At 38.6% G+C, this 22,028-nt stretch overlaps 3 protein-coding genes and 2 long non-coding RNA genes across 13 annotated transcripts in view; 2 read left to right on the plus strand and 3 right to left on the minus strand.

Annotated features, from left to right (window-relative positions):
* The first annotated feature begins 1,247 nt into the window (after nucleotides 1-1,247).
* LOC110860011 (dual specificity tyrosine-phosphorylation-regulated kinase mbk-2) overlaps nucleotides 1,248-22,028 on the plus strand; it is a 32,317-nt gene continuing 11,536 nt past the window's right edge. The window contains exons 1-3 of one of the 7 annotated variants that reach the window (XM_022109057.2): nucleotides 1,248-1,937; nucleotides 3,988-4,794; nucleotides 6,455-7,661. In XM_022109057.2, coding sequence (XP_021964749.1) covers nucleotides 4,484-4,794; nucleotides 6,455-7,661 — 1,518 coding nt within the window. In that variant the 5' untranslated portion in view covers nucleotides 1,248-1,937; nucleotides 3,988-4,483. Of the gene's footprint in view, nucleotides 1,938-2,014; nucleotides 2,233-2,632; nucleotides 2,868-3,629; nucleotides 3,918-3,987; nucleotides 4,795-6,454; nucleotides 7,662-22,028 lie in introns of those variants that run through there. The other 6 variants (XR_004837125.1, XM_022109053.2, XM_035859760.1 and 3 more) reach the window with 6 other exon arrangements.
* LOC118438914 lies at nucleotides 4,588-6,448 on the minus strand. The gene is made up of 6 exons (XM_035859765.1): nucleotides 6,148-6,448; nucleotides 6,002-6,077; nucleotides 5,776-5,947; nucleotides 5,604-5,713; nucleotides 4,823-5,529; nucleotides 4,588-4,724 (listed from the first exon to the last, which is right to left on the minus strand). The coding sequence occupies exons 1-5, from the start codon at nucleotides 6,367-6,369 to the stop codon at nucleotides 4,919-4,921; spliced, it is 1,191 nt and encodes a 396-aa protein (XP_035715658.1). The 5' UTR covers nucleotides 6,370-6,448; the 3' UTR covers nucleotides 4,588-4,724; nucleotides 4,823-4,918.
* Nucleotides 8,381-10,846, plus strand: LOC118438916. The gene is made up of 2 exons (XR_004837133.1): nucleotides 8,381-10,310; nucleotides 10,413-10,846. It is a non-coding gene; the product is annotated as an uncharacterized LOC118438916 (long non-coding RNA).
* Nucleotides 10,980-14,806, minus strand: LOC118438913. 2 transcript variants are annotated; one of them, XM_035859764.1, is made up of 6 exons: nucleotides 13,089-14,806; nucleotides 12,887-12,976; nucleotides 12,394-12,792; nucleotides 12,145-12,319; nucleotides 11,582-12,066; nucleotides 10,980-11,509 (listed from the first exon to the last, which is right to left on the minus strand). In XM_035859764.1, the coding sequence occupies exons 3-6, from the start codon at nucleotides 12,553-12,555 to the stop codon at nucleotides 11,123-11,125; spliced, it is 1,209 nt and encodes a 402-aa protein (XP_035715657.1). In that variant the 5' UTR covers nucleotides 12,556-12,792; nucleotides 12,887-12,976; nucleotides 13,089-14,806; the 3' UTR covers nucleotides 10,980-11,122. The 2 variants fall into 2 exon arrangements, with proteins under 2 accessions (XP_035715657.1, XP_035715656.1); XM_035859763.1 differs by having other exon boundaries at nucleotides 12,887-14,806.
* Nucleotides 17,996-19,817, minus strand: LOC118438915. 2 transcript variants are annotated; one of them, XR_004837132.1, is made up of 2 exons: nucleotides 19,208-19,817; nucleotides 17,996-19,041 (listed from the first exon to the last, which is right to left on the minus strand). It is a non-coding gene; the product is annotated as an uncharacterized LOC118438915 (long non-coding RNA). The 2 variants fall into 2 exon arrangements; XR_004837131.1 differs by having other exon boundaries at nucleotides 19,147-19,817.

Raw genomic sequence — 22,028 nt, forward strand, 5'->3', positions numbered from 1 at the left:
GACGTATCGAAGCGTGCATTAAATCGCTTTTATACCCGTGAATAATATTCCTAATTCGAATTTTTGTGAAATAAATGTAATGCCAGAGTGAACTTGGATGCAAAGTTTTGTTTTGATCACAACAGCTTTTTATACCCTCGCCCGAAGAAGAAGAGAAGCAAGCCTCATACTCGGCAGAGATTCGCCAAGTTTCAAACACATTAGTTTTGTGAAAAAATGACGCCCCAAAAAATGAAAGCATGTAAAATAGTGGATTTTTAAAACGGTTGTATGTGAATTTTAGGATCTTTTTCTGCGTGATGATTTCCTTCAGTAAATAGATACACACAGACGACGGAGAAGAAAGGCGAGTAGAATTGTGTGCTTCGTTCTTGTGTTTTATGACTTTGCTTCTAAAATGAGTCTGTTATGGATGTGCTGTACATACGACTCCATCACAAATTACACTGCATCATCATTCACCTTAATAAACATTCAAAAATAACTGATCCGTATAAAGCAATTGGTATTTTGAGCAACCCAACCTAAACATGATTCACAGACGAATGTACGACGACGTGTGAAGTTTGCCAACCATGCGTTTTATTAGTCGAGAGCAACGATAAAGGACGATATGTACGTAATAATGAAACAAGAAATCTCTGAAATCTATGCCCTTAAAAAGTGTGCTATTTAAGTTGGACCAGAAGATGAACAAGAAAAACTGAACCAAGTTATGTATGTATTTACCCTTGCGTTGTTGGGTTAAAGGTACTCTCGTTCACTTTTTTTAGTGCAGCAAGAGCAGCATTTACCTATTTGTGAATCAAGATAGATACCTTATCCATTCTGTGTGTGTAAGCACCATCGCATCCCAAAAAATCCCATGCTGCTTCCATTCCATGATATTGTTGGATTTAAAAAAGCTCAAACTTTAGCATGAACAACAACTGTTGAACACTTATGCATTACGGTGGATGGGATGAAAATTCTGTTTACTATTATGTGTGCAATCCCTTCGAGTATCGTATACCATACGGTGCGTAAAGCTGGTCTGCTGGTCGCAACAAAGCAACAACATTGCATTACATGAAGCGTTATTGAAAAGCTTTAAGTGGATACGACACAATGCAATACTGCATGCACTTCTTCTCTCCTGACAGCCAACAGCAGTTTCATCAGTGCACATTACATTATCCATTTGATGGTAAATAGTATGTAGTAAGTAAGCAGTGAGTAACTAATAATATTCAACAGTTACTCTCAAGGCGTGAGGATACGTATGTACCACCGTCCCCCCAAGGAACGACCATGCAACGCCACCATCCTCGACGTCGTCGTCATTATCCCATATGATTTTTCGAATCAGTTCACTTCTCGTCTTGGCAAGGTGAGGGACGCTGTTGAGTTCATTTGTCGGACGATTTTCAGACCTGGTACTGGTAGTGATAACACACTATTTTCAAAATAGATATGAAGAAGGTGGTGAAAGTATCTAATCTACTGGAACTGATTCTCACACTCCGATTCGATCCATATGCATAAGATAAAGACAAAAAAAGCATCGAATATCGATCGAACTAAAGACCCCGTGTAAGTATATAAATAGAAACTAAAAAACCAGTTCCAGTCAGTCTAAGAAGAAGAAAAGACAAAAGCATGAAGAAAACCTGAACGAAGGCTACCGTCGACGTCGTGGTCCAGTTGTGTGGTTTGTGTAGTGGGGTAAAAAAAGGTACCACTACCAACTAACCAAGGGTTCTCCTCGGACTACTTACATTTTCATTGTTGACCACTGCCTGCATGTGAGGAAATCGTCATCGCCCAAGGGTTTAAAGGGTTCGTGAATAGGAATTCGTACGAAGTTCATTCAGAAGACGTTTCTCTCTCTCTCTCAAAGGCAGGACGGGTTTCGACAAAACCAAGAATGAAACGACACCAGTAGTTGTTGGACAAAGGTAAATATACAGACGAGCAGAAGGGTCTGCTTTGTTGAGAAGGTAGTTTATTCGGAAAAGTCAGCTACTCGACTTGTGGTTGTGTGACCATAGCCCAGTAATAATCATAATAAGTGATAATAATGTGAACTGCAGAAGAGTGCTCTGTCCATAAGAAAGAAAAATCTGAGGCAAGAAGGGTCCTCCCCATACATATACATACACATTTCATCATTTACTTATTTATACGTGTCACTCCCTTTAGTGAGGCTACAGTCAAAGAATAATAGAACGTTCCATCAGCAAGTTACGTAACGTAAGTAAAGATTTGAAAACGTCCCACTTTATTTACACCCTCTGATTCTGTCTGACTGACCATCTTCTGCTTCTTCAGTCTTGTCGTAATCTGTGCCGTGTTCGGATACTTCGAAAGAAGGCAGGAAAGAACATACATAAACACTTGAACGAAGTGGAAAATTTATTACATTTCATGAATTTATACTTATCTACCTGGCCACTCATTAAATTACTGTACATACACACGTACACAAAATATAAGAGAAAGAGTGACGTTAAATCCCGACAAAATAATTTCAAAGGAAACGGAAAAATTCTCATCCCTCCTCCATCCACCTCCGTCGGTCCTGTGTAAAAGCCAAATTGGGCTACCTGATAATTGGTTCGTTATGCACAAGTGAATGTCACGAGAGATTTTTATTCTGTGTAAAAACAAGTAAAGTAGTAGTGGCAGGCAGCAAGTAGTGTGGTTCCTGGTTGGTGTTATTGACCACTCTCTCGTATGCATGTAGTATCATCACTTTACTTTTGCTCGGACCGCATCTTCTTCACATTATTATTATTGTTTTCCATTGTCGTGTCGTGTCGTGGAAGCACCTCTCATCTCATCTCATGCAAATGCCAAACAAGAGGAGAAGAAGTCCATCAAAATCAGTGAGTAGTGGCGATTATTCACCTGTCTAAATAGCTCTCGAGTTGAGTGGAAAGTTTTGTTTTGTTGCTTAATAAATACAAACAAACTCTCGGATTCAGCAGAGATTTGATTTATATACGGTCAAGTTGGACCATTTACTTAGTTAATTCTATATGCATTACGTAAACTCTTGTCTCGACGTCAATAATCCGAGCTGCACCAAAAAATCCACCACTTGCATATGCTACTTATGTACGAAAGGAAAAAAATAGATGGGCCACATTTATTAGTTCATTAACTTCAAGCCCCATTTCTGTAAAAGTCCATTTTATTTCCTGATACTAGCTATCAAGAAGTCAATAAGATAAGCTCAAAATTCTACAACAAACTCTGAGTGGTGCGGTGTCCAAATAAATAATATCGTTCGTTCCACTTGGTTCAACCTGGGTTGCATTTGTGCATGAAAAGTATGAGTAATGTGATCGGTATTACATACATATTGCACTGAACTGAACTGTAATGATGATGATCTGACGACGACGATACCCTCACAAAATCTCTTAAGAGAGGAGTGAGTGGCTTTATGTATGTCATGCAAAAATGTGATCAGACATCATAACACCAGAACTAAATCTGCGTCAGTTAGCTCAACTCGTCAAATCACGAACCTCACAACACGCATAGCTTTATTCCTCCGAAGACAAGATAAATGCAACTTGTGTCATCATCATTATTACATATCTGTAAAGCTCGAGTAAGTAAAATATCAAAACATTCCGAGTTATTGACCACCACGCAAGGAAGGCAAAGCATATTAGATTATTTTATTATGAGTGAGTAAGCAACGTGATAATAAATAAGTAACGTTAAGTCAAAACTTAAACCCAAAACAGGAAATACTTGAGTGGTGGTAGCAGAAAAAGAAGTCGACTTGATGGCAGTGTGGATTGGATTGGATTAGCAATTAGTTAGTTACAATTCTCAAGAACACAAGCAGTCGTATGTTATGTAGCAGTAATGCATGTGGTGTTCTGATGGGATATAAAGTTAAAGTGTGAGACCCAGTAAATGTAATTTATCAAGGCAATCACATAAAATAACGTAAAGTGGTGTGCATTAAGATTCAATTTTGATTTGCAGGCAGTGAATTCAACGTCCCCTCCCGCTCCTCTCTCTAGTCGTCATTTTATTATTCTGCAGAATTTTTGCGTGAAAAGTTACTAAAGTTGCGTAATCCGAGTACATACATAAGTGCAACTACCCCATAACGGAAATAAGTACGTGCATAAATACTAACAACGCGACGAATGTACATTAGTGAATAATAAAAGTGAGCAACAAGTGGTCATTCTAAACGAAATAAAATCTACAGACACTCAATTATTCAGATTCAATGCCGAATAGTTTCACATAGAGATCTAACTTTACTATACATATTTCCCCGCAATTAGATCTATTCAACCCAGTTTTTTTGATTGGATCAATCCCCTCCTGACATAACGAAATCAGATAAAGTTACCCACTCTTCTGATTGATTGACAACTTGTTTTATGTTACTAATCACCACCTAGTCTACGGAATCATCATCATCATCATCTCTCTCTCTCTCCCCACTACATTAATACTTCCTGCCCAAATGAACAATAAATACCCCAAAATGTCCGAGTCATCCAAACTGAAGCATTCCTACTCCTTGACATCCTTATCGACTCGCTTCCTCAATGGTAACAGCCTTCACAATGGCCATCATACTGCCCATCACCCTCCGCCGCATCATGTTACCTCCTCATCCTCCGGTGGTCTCGGACTCTCGAACGGCAACCAACAGCATAATCATCATCATCAAAATCATCACCACCAGTCCATGCTGATGCCTCCTGGAAATAATAATAATAATGCCCACGTAACCAAAGACTCTCTCGACAACATGGAAGGAGGAAGTGATGGGTAATCATTTTAATCATAATTATCTTACTGCTAAAATTCGTAATTATTTTATGCTTTGCTTGCTTCGGAATATATGGTGGCCCTTAAAAGGGCCGTTGGGGTAGATTTTTGGTAAGGTTTACTCCTATCGTCGTTTGATCAGGTTGGTGTATACGCCTGGTGTATTGTTTCGACCACCCCCCTGATGATCTTGAAGATTCGGGAAAACATTGGATATGATTTTACCGAAGATGGATTTCTTAATGTTGTCTTTATAAGGGCAACTGTTGTACACGGCGTCTTTGGTTAATGCATTTCCCAAAGGCTGGATACCACCAATCTCTAAGTTTTCCCTTATCCAGACTCTGGTTTCAAGGACGTCTTTTGTAGGTCTGATGTCGCTTGGTTTTTCTGTCTCTTGATTTCGGGAAGATTCATCCATCGCTAACCATTCAGACTTGCATTTTTGGGATAGAGTATCTCTGTCGATGTTCCATGGTGTTGTGTAGTCGGGGATGATTCCAGGAACTGCCAAATATACGGTCCCGTTTGGTCCTCTATGAAGTTGCTGGAAATTATCGATGGTTGCAACAGTGAATCTGGAAAAGGGGGATTTAAGGTAGATGGTCGACAATTCTGGAACAATAGGGCAAAGGTTTTTGTTCTTCATGAGGGTCGTGTGGATAATCTCCATATGGGGCAGCAACTGTCTAAAATTTGGAGCTGGACATTTCACACAGACTGCATCTAGGAGCGCTGTAAATGTAATATTAAAATTGTTTACAACCGAACAGGATGAGTAATTACCCAAAATGATTGATTAAACTCACATCGAAGTCCATTCTTAACAATGGATGCGGAAGCTTCTGATGTTGCCCAGATTTGAAGTCCTTCGGCATCTGTAGTCAGAAAGTCCATTTCACCCTCCCGCAAAAAATGCCTGGTGTGTTCAAATTTTTACATAAGATACATATGCTAAACTATTGAACTTTCTTCACTTACGAAATCCCACAAGCATCTGAAGGATCGGTAAGATCCGATCCTTCCACCAAGCAATTGCTTCGAATGTGTTGGGCGGATTTCACGTTTTCCCCAGTTTTCCCGTAGCTGACTATAATATGGCCATTTAAATCCTTTGGTCGATCTCGCATCCAAACCCAATATATTTCTTGACCTAATTTAAAAAATTGTAATGGTACCTATATTATTTTTTTAGCCTACAACTTACTAGCAATTTGCTTATCTCCATCGTGATAGAAGAGTAATCCATCATCTATAATGCGGCATCTTAACTTGTTACCCGCCTGCAAGGAAATTAATTTGAAAATTATAAGCTCATAATTAAATAAAAATAAATTAAAAAAAGGTCCTTACCATCGTCAGTACTTCGTTGCACTCTGCAACATATAAACCTGAAGAATATTTGTTAATGCCAGTTTTCAAAGATTTCCTTTCGCAGATTTCTTGCTGGTTCTTCTTCTTGACGGAGAGCGTATGATGAGGAAAGTGAGAATCGAGACTGATTTTATATGAGGGTTGTTGGAAGAGTGCCGACGTACTCGGGGCGGCCAGTTTTCCCTCCAAATTGCACTGCATTTTAAGAATACATGGACTCGCTACATTCTTTATATTTTTCTTTTGATTTTATGAATTGAATTCTTCTCTCTTGTTTACATAATAGCGATTACGGATTCCTCTCCTTCCGCGATCAGCCAGATTTCCGAGATTCCTCCTCCACATTAACGAACGGAACTTGCAGCTCAAAACCTTCCGGGCTTTTAAGAAACTCCAGCTTTTACTCGACCTCCACCTCATACCTGAATCTTTCCAATGGCGGATCAAACTCCAATTCTTCCTTTACGACGACGACCACGACGCCTGCACGCTTGCAACATCACCATCAACAACAACCTCCCCTCTCAATTAGTCAGATGCAACATTTGCAGCAGCCGCATGGTCATAACAATAATAATTCTTCATCATCTCTCCTTCTTAATGGAATGAATGGTGTTAACACACCTGGAGGACTAAGCACAACAGGTCGGGTAGGATCGGCCTCAATAAATACCAAGCAACAAAAGTGCACCACAACTGGTTCTGGCAATATGTCCATGTGCGGATGCGACTGTCATGGTGGCCTGAAACTGAGCAAGACGGAGATTTTTAGAAATAACTTTAACGCAAAACGAGATGCTTCAAACAATCTCAAATCTAATACTGCCTCATCTTGTCAAACGCTCAATCTTTGCTCAACTACAAATTCTTCCAATAGCTGCAATGGCAATCATCATCATAATAATCATGTCGGACTTGGTAATGGCAACTCCACCAACAATAACAACAGCGTCTCGTCCATTTATGGAAACATGTACGGTTCAACCACCACTACCAGCACCACGACGATGAACAATAACAGCAGCAGTAACCCTAACGCAGGTCCGGATGTTCATAACAACAACAATCATCCCAATACTAATGGCATGTCCATCCTCGGGGTGGGAGTAGAAAACCGGAAAAATCCTTCAGTCCGGGTCCGTAGGACGCTCTCCTGCTATGCGAAAAATCCATCGAGAAACGACATTCTCGAAAATAATCTCACTTCCTCGAAAGAGTTTACAGGAAGTGTGAATGTCGTTGCGAATTGTGGGAATGGAAATGTCTCATATCAACCCAACTTTACGAATCCGATTTGCGAATTTTCTCCCTACTCGTCACTTTCTTCCAACGATCTGCTCGGTTTGAGACTGTCAAATGGCTACATTGACAAGCGGTATGCCTCCGTCAGTAACGGAAACGGACATGGAGGACTAACCACGGTCTTCTTTCATGACAACCCGGTCGACTGTGGCTGCCCGACATGCTTTCAGATGAAACTTACCATTTTCCAGGTGAATACACAATTTCATTATTTACGCATTTTTAGCAGTATTAATTGCCCATCTCATATTCCTCTGTCGTTTCGTTGCCATTAAGATGATGTGCATCTCTAATTGTCAACTAACTAACTGCGATACATACATAATCGTAAAACAATATTCTCATCGTGAGAGAATCCTTCCACCAAATTTTTATTTTACTACCTCTAATTGAAAACTTGTACATAATTTAGTAGTTATTCAATCAGACATGCATAAATCAAAAAATACTTTCCCATACTCATCCCCCCTTCTTACCTTAAATACACTTTAAGACATATACATAGATGCGGATTCAATTTATTTTCCGTAATTTTATCTCTGACTTTATTGCCCGTGTAATTGCTTTGAAAAATGTGCCATGATACGATGCAATATATGTATGCAACCGACCTGAATCTGTGTGAATCTCATCCCCACAACCAACCATCATAAACTGGAGACACACGAGTACTAAAACTATAATGAAGTGCAACATGAAACCATAAATTTTTCAAGCACAAAAAGAAAGTAACGAAACCTTTACATTGCTCAATTTATTTGGCAAGTTCAAATTTCAAATGACGTAAATCCCAACATTGAAATTGAACCGTGGCATTTTGTACACGATGCACAATAAAATAAAATTTTGAAACGAGTTCAACGATCAAATTCAATGCTCCTTTAAAAAGTCGAGTCTTCTGGTCTGGAACTGTATGACAATGATACCATACAATAAATAATGGGATGTTTTATTCTCATGCAACTTTTAAAATAATAATCGTCATGAATTGACATAAAGTCGAGTACATACTTTGTATTACTCAGGCATTCATTAAAACCGTACAGCACACACTATTTCCTTTGTTCCCGGTTTGGTTGGATACCTATTTGCTTACACGGATCCCTTCCTGGTTTTTCGGTTTTTCTAACTGCAGTTTTCTCAGTCAGTAATGTAATAATATGAACCGTACGTACGTATTATTATTATTGTTTATCTTGTTGTAATGAATAGGTCGCCACGTCTTTGATTCGGCTGAGAATAATGCGTGCACTTTTATGAGGAATTGTATTTTTTAATAGTTTCATTTCATCCTTGAAACAAATCAGCCTTGTTCTCATAGACATGCATTCGCTATTAAGTTAGTAGAACATGTTAGAATTTCGACATGCTTTTTTTAAACCATCATGTGTGTCAGAAATAATTAGTTTACAATACTCAAATTAGTTGTAGGTAACATTGAGCATAATCTGACCAGTAAGAAAGCAAAGTTAATATTCACACAAGTAACACGATTGGCTTCGTAATATGACAAATTGTAAATCATAACAATTATTTAAATCGAACATTAAATAAGAGCAAGTCAAGTCAGATCCGGTTTGACCAAGAATTTGTGCTATTCAAATTCAATACATTCCTACTTGGCTCTGAACTTGACAAGATTTATACGTACATATTGAAAGTTTTTTTTCCCATATCAATTTTGATTTAAGCGATTCAGGATTCAATTAAAGTGGCGAGGTCACCCAGAAGCGCGTTATGAAGAAAAGTTTAATGAGTCTACAAACTTAGTTTGTTGTTGGCTAACGGCAGCGCAAATAATGTTGGCGATAGGATCGAAATTGTCAGTCTGACATGTCGTGACATTTGTTATCTCAATTTTCTTCGTTTCACTTAAAATTAAAGCGATACAGTTGTGTGTCCATTCTAAAGATTTGTGTATTATATCAGAGACTCGAGAGAGGCGTGCTGGTAGTAACCTACCCTCAATTTCATGCTAAAGTTGTACACCATGAATATAATAATGAGCACATGAAAGTATTCACCATGAAAAACTTTCGTTTCTTCGTTCGTCGTTGTGTCATGAAACAAATTCTCACTTTTCCAATTCCATTATTCAACAATAATAGACAATCAATATTAATAATCGATCGATATTTTATACATTTCATTTACCGACGTCGACAACGACAACGACGACGCGATTGCTATCGGAGCATTTCAAAAGGGGTAGGGCTGCTGTAAAATTTAATAAATCTAAAACCACACTTTTTTTCCAACTCGACGTGTCCTACACAGAAAAATAAAATTAACGGGCTCATTCAACTTTATTATACGCATGCATACATAAGTTAATAATGATGATTGAATAGTAGAATTACACGTGTACATTATATTTTGCACATTGTATGCTAATTACCAGTTTTTGCAATAAGTTAACAACACAGATGTAGATCAAGTCGGTCTGAATTTTCTTGTGCTCATCGTCCCATCTCGGCTCAATTCATTCCCAACAAACACGAATGTAAAACACGACTTTATTTCGTATGCATTTCATACATTGTAGTTGTCCTTACTTTATTTGTACCTTAATGAATGAACATTTATGCAAATTTTTGTAAAACAAACGTAATAATTGAAGTGAAACGACTCATGTAGCAAGTTCATGTCCTTCTATGTGGATGTCCTATAGCTCGTAGGTATTAAATTAACAAACTAATGGAACATACGTACCGCTCTTGTTATATTCGCACAAGTACAAACAACAGTAATACCACATAGTTTAGCCTGATTTAGATTTTTGCAACGATTACGAGGAGCATTACCTACCATTAAAAAGATGCATAATTGCGGTTTCACTGGTGAGGACAAGAAAAACGCGTTTTAATTTTAATTTCCAACAACAATACAACTCTAATCTCAAAGGCAATGTTGTTATTGTTGTGTGTTTGGTATGTGTGCAGATATTCTTTTATAAGAGGAGCATATTTCTACCTTTTAAAGACTTGACGTCGTGTCTCTCACTCAGGCAGACAAGATTTTGCATATCCCTCCTGGCACCACCAATCTGCAAGAAGTGACTTACGGATAAATTGTATTCTCTTCTTGCTGCGTGAGATCACAATGAACTAAAAAGTGCAGCAATCTTATACTCGTCGATGCAAATTATAACAGTTGAAAATGGAACAATAATAAATAAACCTGAATTAAAACATCACGAATAATAAATTTCTTCTGCAGGGGCTGTAATCTTAATGTCGAGTGGGACTCGGCGACGGAGATTGAGATTTTTATTACTTATATTATTGCAATGATCTCTTTTTGAATGGAAATGTATCATAGAAATCAAGACGTAATAAAATGCGGTGTCGGAACAAAGACGATTTTTCCACTGTCATCCATCCACCACTGTACTTGGTTTATTTCATTGACAGAGAGAGGACAGAATTGCAGTGAGATGTTTCAAAATCACAATTCTTTAACCTGCGTGCCTACGATTCGCTCAGATTTGCTCAGATTTGCTCTCCCAGTGGGAAGTTGTCTTTCTCGAATTCATTAATTCCCACCACCAACCAACGCCAGAAAAGGATACGAATAAAAATAAAGGAGGATAATAAAAACTAACGATAGTTTGTAACAGTTAATATTAAAATTAAAGGTAAAGAAAAAATATTTAGTTCAAATTTCTAACTGCGCGACACTCATCCTCCAGTTTTGGTTTTCCTTTGAAAAATGATTCAGGTGGGTTGGGAAACTGTTTGAGCAATTCTTCAGTATTCTTCACTCGTGGAAATTTGTAAACTTGCTTTTGAGTGGTTGCATCCCAAACCTTCACCACCTCCGACGGTCCAACTTTGATGGGAAGAGTTGTCATCTCCTCCAATGTCCAATATTTCCATTGTTGGGATGGATCCCAATTTGGATCGATCTCGAATAATGGAATTCCGGCAGCAACGTACTCATCAGCCCTGGTCTTTAATTCAGGATGTTGCTTAAGACTTCGCACTTTCGTAATAAAATACTCAGTCCCGTATTTTTGGTTCCATCCACGTGAGTATCGCTGCAAATTACAATACATAAATACGGGATCGATCCCATATAGGAAAATTTTCATATGAAACAATAAATATACCATAATGAAGGACTCAGCCAATTCTCTCGTGTCTCGGCTATCGCACATTCGATAAGTAATTTGATACATGTTCTTTGGATTTGTTGTTGCCCCAACTGAATTCTGATAGAGAGGAGAGGTCTTTTCCCGCGGATGGTCGTATCTGATACCCAGATATCCCAAGAGTTTACCACCATGTATTCCTACATAGAATACAGTCCCAGTTGACCTGTCATGAACTGGGATCGGTCCCATAGTTGGGGACCACTGATACTCCTTAATGATGTCTTGGACGGAGTAGTGACTGACGGCTCCAATATACAACACCTCTAGGTCTGGGGCATTGTCCCTGTGTGCTTGAACAGATGCTTTCATTCGATCTAAGTACTCAGGGTTGTACTTATGCGGACGTTCAACATTTTTATTCATTTGCTTTGCCGAGAATAACGCGGCATTATAATTCTGGATACCGTTGTCAAAATAATAGCCGATCAGGGGTGGGCCTCCTGCAATTTAAAATAGAATATAATAATGATATTGGGTCCACACATGGGAACGGTCCCAAAAAATCTCGCATCCATTACTTTTATTCAGCTTGGTAGGTGTAAATTCCGGACCGGTTCCAGTGAGCCCCCACTCCGCCGCCTTTTGCAGCTCTGCCAGATTCTTGTCATCCCGCAGCTTCGGGTTATTCCTTACTCTCTCGTAAAATTCCAACAAGGCCACCCGTGGTTGCTGCTGGTGAGCATGAACCGACAACTAGAATAAAAGGATCCAAATCAATGAGGTGATGATACAATAAACCAATTATTTTAATGTGTCAGCCTAATTACCTTTCCCCACTTTGGGTGAGGTGTGATTTCCTCTGACTCGAATGACTCATCCAATGGGAGCGCTCCCAAAGGAAGTGGGAGATTATGAACATCCGCTGAATCGTCATTGGTTGGTGATCCCACTGCGGTAGTGGTGGAGGCAACTTGTTCTTCTTCCTCCATTGTTGAGTAGTCCCTCCTACCAATGAAGTGTTATTATTTATTTACTTTGCACCGATTCAACAAACTTTTCGTTGGTTAAAGAGTGCTTACTTCGAAGAATATGACACCATAGGGTTCAAAATCCCAAGCTGTTGCTGTTCAACTAATTCAAATGCTCCGGAGGTGGCAGTTGCGGATGGTGGTGGACGCGGTTTTGATGGCAATGGGGAGCAGCTCATGGCCTCTTCTTCATTCCTCCTATAAATTAAAGTCGATGTTTAAGTATCTGGGAACGCTCCCACAACCATGTTTAATTATCTGGGTTCCCATTTTGGAGTGTAAAGCCACTTACAAAAGAGCCGGGGTTCGTATTTGGTCAGACTGCACGGGTTTGAAAGCCGTTCTTATGTTCGCACTCGAAGAGCTGGGACTGGCGTCAGACCTTCAAAAATAAAAAAAAACATTTCATTGCCACACCACAGTATTATTATTTGGGAACGATCCCATTGTTGGAGAGGAAGGAGCTTTATTGTAAAAACTGTAATTGGACTTACTTCTTGAAGAAGTCCAGAATCGTCTTGGGGGGGTTGGTTTTCTGAGAGGGGGTTGCACTCCTTTTATCTGTCTTCCTTTTTTATTGTGCATTTCGATAATATTCAGTTTTTTTTATTGACAGAAAGTAATGTTCGTATATAAAAAATCTCGATTGGGAGAGTGTTGTCTGTCTGAACGTCTGATGAAGAAAGAAAATTCGAAGCCCGCTTCTTTTTGGTCGTGGGAACTATCCCAATGTGTTGTAATTGGGGTGCGTGAGACAAATGCTCAGTTTGCCCCGTGTCACCCGCAAATCTCTAGTAAACTCCTCCAATAACAATCACTGTCAGGACAATTGTGTGTTGGAAAAATTATTTACTTAAAGGCAGGAACTTATGGCCGTATGACATGACTGCAATAAATTAATTAATTGAAGATTTTTAACATGCTCAGAACCAAACAGGGTAGTTTTTCGAGTGGTTCGAGACATAATTTTTGGTCCAACTTTGGTGTTTCAAATTCAACATATTAAATACATTCAAATGTACGTATGTGATGTAATATAATTACAATTAAACAAGTGGCAAGTGGGAGCAGTAGTGGAGAAAAACAAACAATACTTAAAAAGTACTTGGAAAAATCTTAATAAAAAGTCAAGACAAAGGAAACTCGCTCATCATCATCATTATCATCATCATTCCATTCAACAAACAAGAAGGGTTTGCGCTTTTTGTTTCTGTGAAGTCGAATAAAATTCGTAAAATGAAATGCACCTGCCTCTCCCTCATTTCCTACTGGCTTCACTTGTGCAATTTCTTGTATTCAAAAAGCAGCCAGCCACCCAGGAGTCGAATTTTATTCTCTTATTCCTTACGAGGAGAGATTGATGTCTCCTCCAGGATGAAACTAAAGGTTACACAAATACAAAGTTACAAGGTGCTGCTGCTCAGATTACATTGCATCCTCTCGTCTGCTTAATTCACAAGATGGTACTTGTAAAGAAAGTATTCGCCGTTTTGCTTACTTAATTGAGAAACCTTGAGATAGTTGGAGATGGAATTTGTGAACAAAAGTTAAACCAAGTAAAACAAAGTTCCCTGCTGGCGATAGAAAAACAAAATGTCTCATGATGATGATGATGACGGCAAAAAGATTCAAATGTCGGGTGGTTGCCTTGCATTATTGGATTGCATAATATGAATATAACGTGAGAATGGTGATTGTGGGCGTTGCAATTAACTGGTCCGTAGCATTGTGGAATGAATTTAAACGGAAATCCTATACATTCTTTGTACACATTTTTTCCCGTGCTACCCAAACCACGATGCTTTGTTTAAGCATTTCGACATGTGTATTTTATGTATCAAGTTCGTCTCTCTCTCTCTCTTTTGCCTCCTGCATTGTTGATTGTCCATTATTGCATAAATAAATAAATAAACAAACAAAGCACTAAATGAGCACGGAATGAAAGAGTAGTGCGGATTTCCACGATGAAAATGCCATGATTTTGCTCTTGCATGACGTGATTTTATATGCCTCACTACTGTCAGTCAGTCATTGGGTGTCAGCAATTACATTGTTAGATTTTTGAACATTAAGTAACTCTTAACAAGCCGTGTAGGATGTGGATGCTGGATTAAATTGCACCCACGTTGCATTATTTTCATACTACAGAATCTGTACTAGAGTTATGATTTCACATGCATATGTACAACTAACCAGCCCCTAAAGCCATTAAGTTCGTGTACTTATTTCGTGTGTGAAAAAATGCAAAATTTTCAAAGAATTCGTTCATCCATGAATGAGTAAATAGTAAAAATATGGTAAAAAATGAGGGCGAAATATTTTTGTAGGTTGTTGCCAACTGTAATACGGAATAAAATAAAATAAAATAAAATGAGACTGCATGAAGAAATCGTTCACATTCGTTCGTAGTAACATCGTAATCCTAATCAGTAGGAGATAGCAGTGGAATAACTCGTGTAATAAATCTTGATGTTTTGTAAAATTATTATCAACCAAAAATTGAATTGGTTTCGTTTGCCTAGATCTGGTTTTGTGTAGAAATTGATCAATTTGGAATTTTCTGTTAAACTACCTACCACCTGAACTTTGACCTTTGGAGCAGTTTATATTTTTTTAAACACACACTACAAGATAGAATTATACACATCACCAGCTGCACTGTGAGAAGATGATGCAGAAGACAGTTAGTCATCTAATGTGATCCTCATAATTTATTCTCATGACGGACTATTAATTCTAAATACACGGCACAACCTACGCGCAAGGTTTTACGGTTATGTTGTGATGTCGACTTGCTAAAAATTGATGAGACGTTGATGATTACTTATCCCGTCAGAAGAAGAAGAAGAAGAATGAGTCAAAATGTCTTAGAACTCGTGTAAATAATATTTATGCAGTCTTACATATTAGCCCTTCTTATGTATCATTATTATGAAAAAGTATAAGCAAAAAGCGTGTGTGAGTGGAAGGCAAAGTAAGTAAATACAGGAGAGAAAGGAACTTATGGGATCTCCTCTGCATGAATAAATTGGATGGTTACATTACATCTCCTTTCTTCTCGTTCTGGCCGCATAATAATATCCGGTGACCTCCCGGACAAGAATATTAAGACCAAAACCTATTACACTGACTTACTTTCCTTTTCGCGGAGCTTCATTTCAGAATTTCACAACCTGTGTCTATCTAAAATGTGACATTACTTTTGCGTGTAATCTGGTTTCCTCCTTCTCAGAACTGTGTAGTCAATTTCCCCATGAAACTGCTCTTTATTTCATTTTGTACCGTCTCCTCTTGACGGTCTGCGTTTGTCGTCTCCTTATCTCATCAGACATTGTTCACCAACTTTGCTCTGTGATATATCCATGTTTTCGTTCCGTTATACAACTTGTTTTCGAGTTATTTTAAGAAAATGTCTCCCATGGACGGCATCATTTTATGTATTTACTTGAAATGAAATGGTCTTCTTGTCTGGTTTGGAATCGTCCATATTAATTTATTACCAATATTTCACACCCTACTTACAATTTGCGTGTGGATCGTAAAAGTAAAAGCATTGTGCAGCCCAGGTGGGCAGTGTCGTAATATTTATAAGTTGACATGAAATGAGCCACACATGAGAGAATTATGATTCTAATGTTTTACTACTCTTTCCAAAAGTTAATATTACTCGAGAAGATGAAAATGGAAGCAAGTTAGCGAGCGTTGAAGAAACAGGTACGAACAAATAGCATCATTCAATGACATGAAAGATAACAAAGTGCATACACATGCATAGAGCAGTGCGTGTTTGGTCAACGAACCATTTTGGGATACAGTATACAAGAGTCAGGTTCATTTTGTAGTATTATGGTTGACATGTCATGCCATAAAGTAACGTCATAAAATCAAGTATCATCCATTTCATCGCATTAGCTCATTGCCTACTTTTACATCACATCAATCCTGAATCACCTTTGACTTGGGTTAGCACACCAACAGTCTCAAAACTGTTGCTGGGTGGACATGCCATGCATAAAATGAAATAGAAAATTTCTCTCCACGGCCGAGTTCCCGTCGTAATGATTACAACCACAACCGGATTGAACGGATGTGTTGCTTGCAGTCCGGTTCAGCCAGATGTGATTCCTCATGGTCAAATTATGGAATTTGAATTATAGTCTCGGCACAATTCGATTGAAACGAAAAACGAAATGTGTGTGAAATAATTTTCACCTGCCCGATCCAACTGAATAAAAACGTGTTTAGGTCTGGAGGTTTAGAAGTGCGTCGTCGTCGTCCAATGACCATCTGAGGTTTATTAAACGAAAGGGTGGAAGTAATATCGCATGCCATCTTTTCTTATCCTTTCTTCTTTTCGAACCTTGTCATCACAAAGAAAACGAAGGACTTTTGAAGAAGCCAGACGGCAACCGGAGAAGAAGAGGGCATGTGCTACAAGCAGAATGTTAATCATAATGGTAGCATCAGTCGTTACATAACTCATTCGAGTGGCAGGCCAGGCAGGCACAACCTGTGCATTGTATTTTACATGTCCACTTTTACATTATTACACCACACCGGACCGGAAGGAGCTTCATTTCCTTTTGCTTTTTTTTATTTTCACTGAGACCGGCGGCACAAAGTCGTGTGTTACAGATAGATATGAACATGATATTCGTATGGCTTTTAAAAATTAAAGGCCATTCTTGCGTTTAAAGGGTAGGGTAAAATTACAGCAAAAAATAGATATTTTTATGCCAATGTTTGCTTATCCAATGGACAGGTTTTATAAATATGCGTTGCCCTTTTATCATGTCAACTGTCATCAATATATTGTGGTTATGGCTAGTGACACATGAATCAATGTGATTATGACGCGCCACTGTACATGGGTATGAATGCATATATGATTGACAATTAATTCAACAGAAAATTAATACTCATGGCTGATTCAATAATTAATTTATATGTAATTCAACCACATTCACTCTTTGATTGTGAATCCGAAGGGAAAACAGGATCTGGCTGATTTTCAAATCCAGTCCAGCATAACCAATATGTGAAAGGGTTGGTTGGTTGGATCCAATTTAATTTTGCCAATTAAAGCGGATAAATTCCTCACAAAGAGACACTCTCCCACGGGATTATTACATATTGTTATTATTGCGAGGTCGGAATTTGTCTCACAGATTTTGATTTGTAACTCTAGCAAATAGAAACCTCTCTTCGGCTGTTATTGTTGTTTCGAAATAATATAAAACGAACGATATCATGCCATCATAACGGTTCATGGTGCAAATATAATTAATTTAGTTGAGAATGCACGAGAGAGATTTTAAAGATGGGATCACAAATTTGGCCGGTGACACGCCACTTATTCGAGCCGACGGACCATGCACATGTAAATATTAAGCACAAACAATTTCACGATGTCAAGGTTTATATCAGCAAAGAAGTTATGTAGAAAGGCCGGAAGGAGGAAAGCATGTCGTCTTTCATCCCATTCAGAACTAATTGGTGAATTCTCTGCAAATAACACGCTAATTAATCGAATTAGTGGCCTATTCACAAGCCAGACACTCGTGGAGTTTGTGGGAGAAAGTGATTTCGCTTGGCTTCGTTTCGTTTCGCTGTTGACATCCAAATAATCTGATCCAAATCTCACCACAGTAAAGTTTGCCATTACATTTTATTATCTATCTCACACCATATAAATATAACTTGCATCAAGAATTTCGCACAAACACCAACCTTACCACGCCACCATCAGTAATAAGAACTATACGCATACCAGACGTCTGCATTATCTCCCCATGCATCCGTTCCATTCGTTCTTGGTGTCATTTTCTTACTTCGTGATCAAATTTGATCTAATCGTTGCAAGGTCTTTCATCTCATAAGGCGATGACGAAGGAAGGATATCCGTCAGCAGGCATGCCGATTTTCTCATCTTGAGCCAAAGTGGTGTCCTCAAACTTTCTCAACTTTCTCCTCTCCAGGAAATTGTTTTCAAATTGGATTAAGATTTAATTTTGGGAGGAATTTTCATCCCAAACTTTAATTTATGGATGAGAAACCTAGGATAAATCTCTCTGGCCAGAAATTGCGAGTCCTTGGGCCCTAAAGTCAAAGCAAAACTCGTCTTTATGCAATTTCTATATGAAATATGAATTATAACCGAAAAAACTTGAGTGCCGAGTTGTCGGAGAGTATTTTCGTGCTGTAAAAAAGTTCCAAGGTTTAAGTTTGTATAAGCTCTTTTCCACTTTTGGAGATGGCATTACGTATTTACGATTGGAGAAGAAGAAGAAGAAGAAGCTGTCTGTCTGTCCTTCCTTCTGGTCCTCCTGCCTGCCTGTGAATGCAAATCTCATCTTATCGACGAAACTTCTTGTGTGTCACTAGTTTGAATGTACGTAGATACGTATGTACAGAAGCAGAAGTAGGCGATCGGTCCATTAATCCGATCTATCAAGTCAGGTGGAACGACAACAGAGCGAAATGTCAAAGGTTGCTATAAACTTTTGAGCATGGAAATGTAAAAATAACACGCTGTATCAAAAGAGGTCTTACGTATGTCTAAATACGGGCGTCAATAGATGCATGCAAGTAAAAAGGTCGTGAATATTAATACCTTAAGCACTCTCTCAAACTTGGTTCAATGATTCCGAGTAAAGTTTATTCAAAGATCGATCTCTCTCCACTCTCAGTCTTTCATTAACCTCACTTGACTGTTCTGTTCTACCCAAAATGGGCTAAAATATGCTACATATAGAAATTGAATATGAATTCGTGACGTCAAGCAAACATAAATAAAACCCGATAAATGCACTCACTCTTTCCTACTCGCATACATATTACGTAAGTTTGAATTAATAATCAAGGAATAAAGTCAATAGGAAAATGATTAAATATTGGCAGTTGCAACTTAATTAACTTTTCCCCAATATGGTCAAAACTTGCATAATATATAAGCATAACGAAGGTCAGTGGTTTCGTTTTCAAAGTTTTCGAGCTATTATGAAGATGCATCACTTCCACGTTTTTTCTCTATTAATTTATTTACTTGCACAGCCCACCCAATAATTGGGACGAAAAACATGTACATACACGAGCACTGTTGTTGTGGTTGGCGAGATGAAGTTACAGCAAATAAAAAGCAGCCATATCAAAGTAATAATTTCCCTCGTCGTTTCCGGGAATTTGGTGAATATTTATTTGCCTCTGCCTTTGCTCGCTCGTGCAACAACATTTGTCCAAGTAATTCAATGTCACGACTCCATAGTCCATATCAATGTTTGATTGGGCAGGTTTGCTGCTTGCGTCACAGAATTGTCGAGGCCTCGAGGAAGAGAAAGCATTCCGCTAGGTAATTTATTTATTCGCCCAGTTCTCAGAGAATAAATACTTGCTAGTATTAAGTTCTGTATACAATAATGGGGCACCCACACGACATAAAATTACGTACATGACTGCATGTGTCATTCAATTCATCTCCCTACGCGCACAGAGAGAAAGGAAGCATCAAACAGGAATCGCCTTTCCTTTACAGATTTTCGATTCATTTCTCATACTTTCATCTTAAATGAGACATGAAAGTCAGCAAGTCGACAAATAATTGACCTCGACACAAGTCGCCGCCTATATTCCATGATGACGATACCACCTGCCTTGTGTCACCCAAGTCTTTGTCGTCGTGCCAAAATCTGGGCACAACAGATTTTGTGTGCATATGTAGCCTCAACACAATTCCTCCACAAATAGTATATCACTATTACTTACTTCCCATCAAATCAAAATCAACAATGACATCCAACGTAATAATACGTGCTGAATCTAGACATCTCACTCCACAGTTGGTTGTGTTGTGTTGTCTGGTTTCTTCTTCGTCACGGCGTATGTAGCGTCAGAAATCCGAAATTTCCTCTCCATCCATGTCCTGTTGTAAGCTTTTCCGGTTCAATTCCTCCATGACGCATGCATACAATAGGATTTCATTCGAGATAAAAAGTTTTGCCTGGAAATGGAAGTAGACCGAGAGGAGAGAAAGTATGCTTTTGAAATTCCGGCACACAAGAAGGAATCCCAACACAACAAGGAGAGAATTACGTAGCAGCTGTACTTCAATTTATTGGAGGTTTAGATTTATCTCTCAAAGCCAAAGAATTTCTGCCTACAATGGCATTTTGGAATTTATTTATGGATGTGTGTGTACATATGTGGTGGGCATTTTCGCCCGACGAGCTGTCTCTCTCATGGTTGGATAAGTACTTACTTACTTCCAAGTGTGGTGGTATTCCACCTTCTTGAAACTGACACCCAATAAGCCTTTCAGTTCATGTGGCAAATCCAGTTTATGACTTTTCCCCTTTAATGAGACATGTGCATCACACGTCATCGTTCAAAATGGGTAAATATGAATCCCATATTGATTTTTATATCGGCAACACGCTCGCTTACATGCATGACCATCGGGGTAGGTTATTGAAGTGTAGGAATGTTATTATTTTTTATAGAGAGCCATGTTGACTTATCATTACGAAGAATTGTGTGGAAAAAGTGTACGTGTCCCGTTACATGCTTGACTTGTAGAGAAAGTTGGTTGAAGAAAGTTGGTTCATCGGATAGTTGTTGTTCCGGCATGCTGATAGCAGCAGGATTTTCTGTTATATGATAAACTTTCTCTCCATTACATTACAACAGACTTCCATCCGTTCTGCTGCAGTCCATCACACCCGACCGATGCCAATCAGCTAAATCTATACGCAAACTTCTTCTTTTATACACCAACCTAATGCGAGACGATTCAATTATTGGGAAACAATCCCACTCAAGCCAACTTCGTGTGAGAATTTGCACTTATTCTAAATATTCCGATGGAGGAAAAACAAGAAAACAAAAATAGAACAAGTTAACCCATACAGTAAATATCTAATTCCATGCAGCAGTATCACAATTTGTGTTACGAAATCACATGCAAACATGCCCAGATAATTGCACGCATACATTATTCAGGGTAAATTTCGACGTTTTCCTCACACAACACAAATTGCTCCACCTCCTTGATATTTACCGTCAGGTTTAAAGAGGGGCTTGAATTTTCCAATTTCGAAAGCATACCAAAAGTCTAAATCTGGACGAGAATAAAACTTTTTCCTTTCTTATTCACGAGGATTTCTCCCTGCACATATTTATACAGGTCAAGTCACCACTTAAGGAATGCGGTGGATAGAGAAGAATAAATTGAGAAAGTCTTCCTCCTCCTGCTCAAAGTGAGATAGGAGGAAAAGGCAAAAGCACGGAGAGAAAGCTTGGGTGAAAGTAAGTCTCTCGCTGAAATGAGGGATGGTTCGTCCTATTGATTTTCGGGAAGACTCATGCGTTAGACTTTACCCACACACACCACTTTTGGTGGTAGTGGGTCTTTTGCTCGCTATTTCTTGGACCATCTGCAC

The sequence above is a fragment of the Folsomia candida genome, unplaced genomic scaffold (assembly GCF_002217175.1).
Source record: "Folsomia candida strain VU population unplaced genomic scaffold, ASM221717v1 Fcan01_Sc028, whole genome shotgun sequence".
NCBI classification, from domain to species: Eukaryota; Metazoa; Arthropoda; class Collembola; order Entomobryomorpha; family Isotomidae; genus Folsomia; species Folsomia candida.

Coding starts and splice junctions, on each gene's coding strand:
- LOC118438914 (XM_035859765.1), bottom strand. CDS start 6,369: ATGCAGTGCAATTTGGAGGGAAAACTGGCCGCCCCGAGTACGTCGGCA. Junction 5,948..6,001: donor TGGAGATAAGCAAATTGCTA/GTAAGTTGTAGG, acceptor TTTTTAAATTAG/GTCAAGAAATATATTGGGTT. Junction 5,530..5,603: donor TGTTAAGAATGGACTTCGAT/GTGAGTTTAATC, acceptor TTACATTTACAG/CGCTCCTAGATGCAGTCTGT.
- LOC118438913 (XM_035859764.1), bottom strand. CDS start 12,555: ATGGAGGAAGAAGAACAAGTTGCCTCCACCACTACCGCAGTGGGATCA. Junction 12,320..12,393: donor CTCACCCAAAGTGGGGAAAG/GTAATTAGGCTG, acceptor CTTTTATTCTAG/TTGTCGGTTCATGCTCACCA. Junction 12,067..12,144: donor ACCTACCAAGCTGAATAAAA/GTAATGGATGCG, acceptor TTTAAATTGCAG/GAGGCCCACCCCTGATCGGC.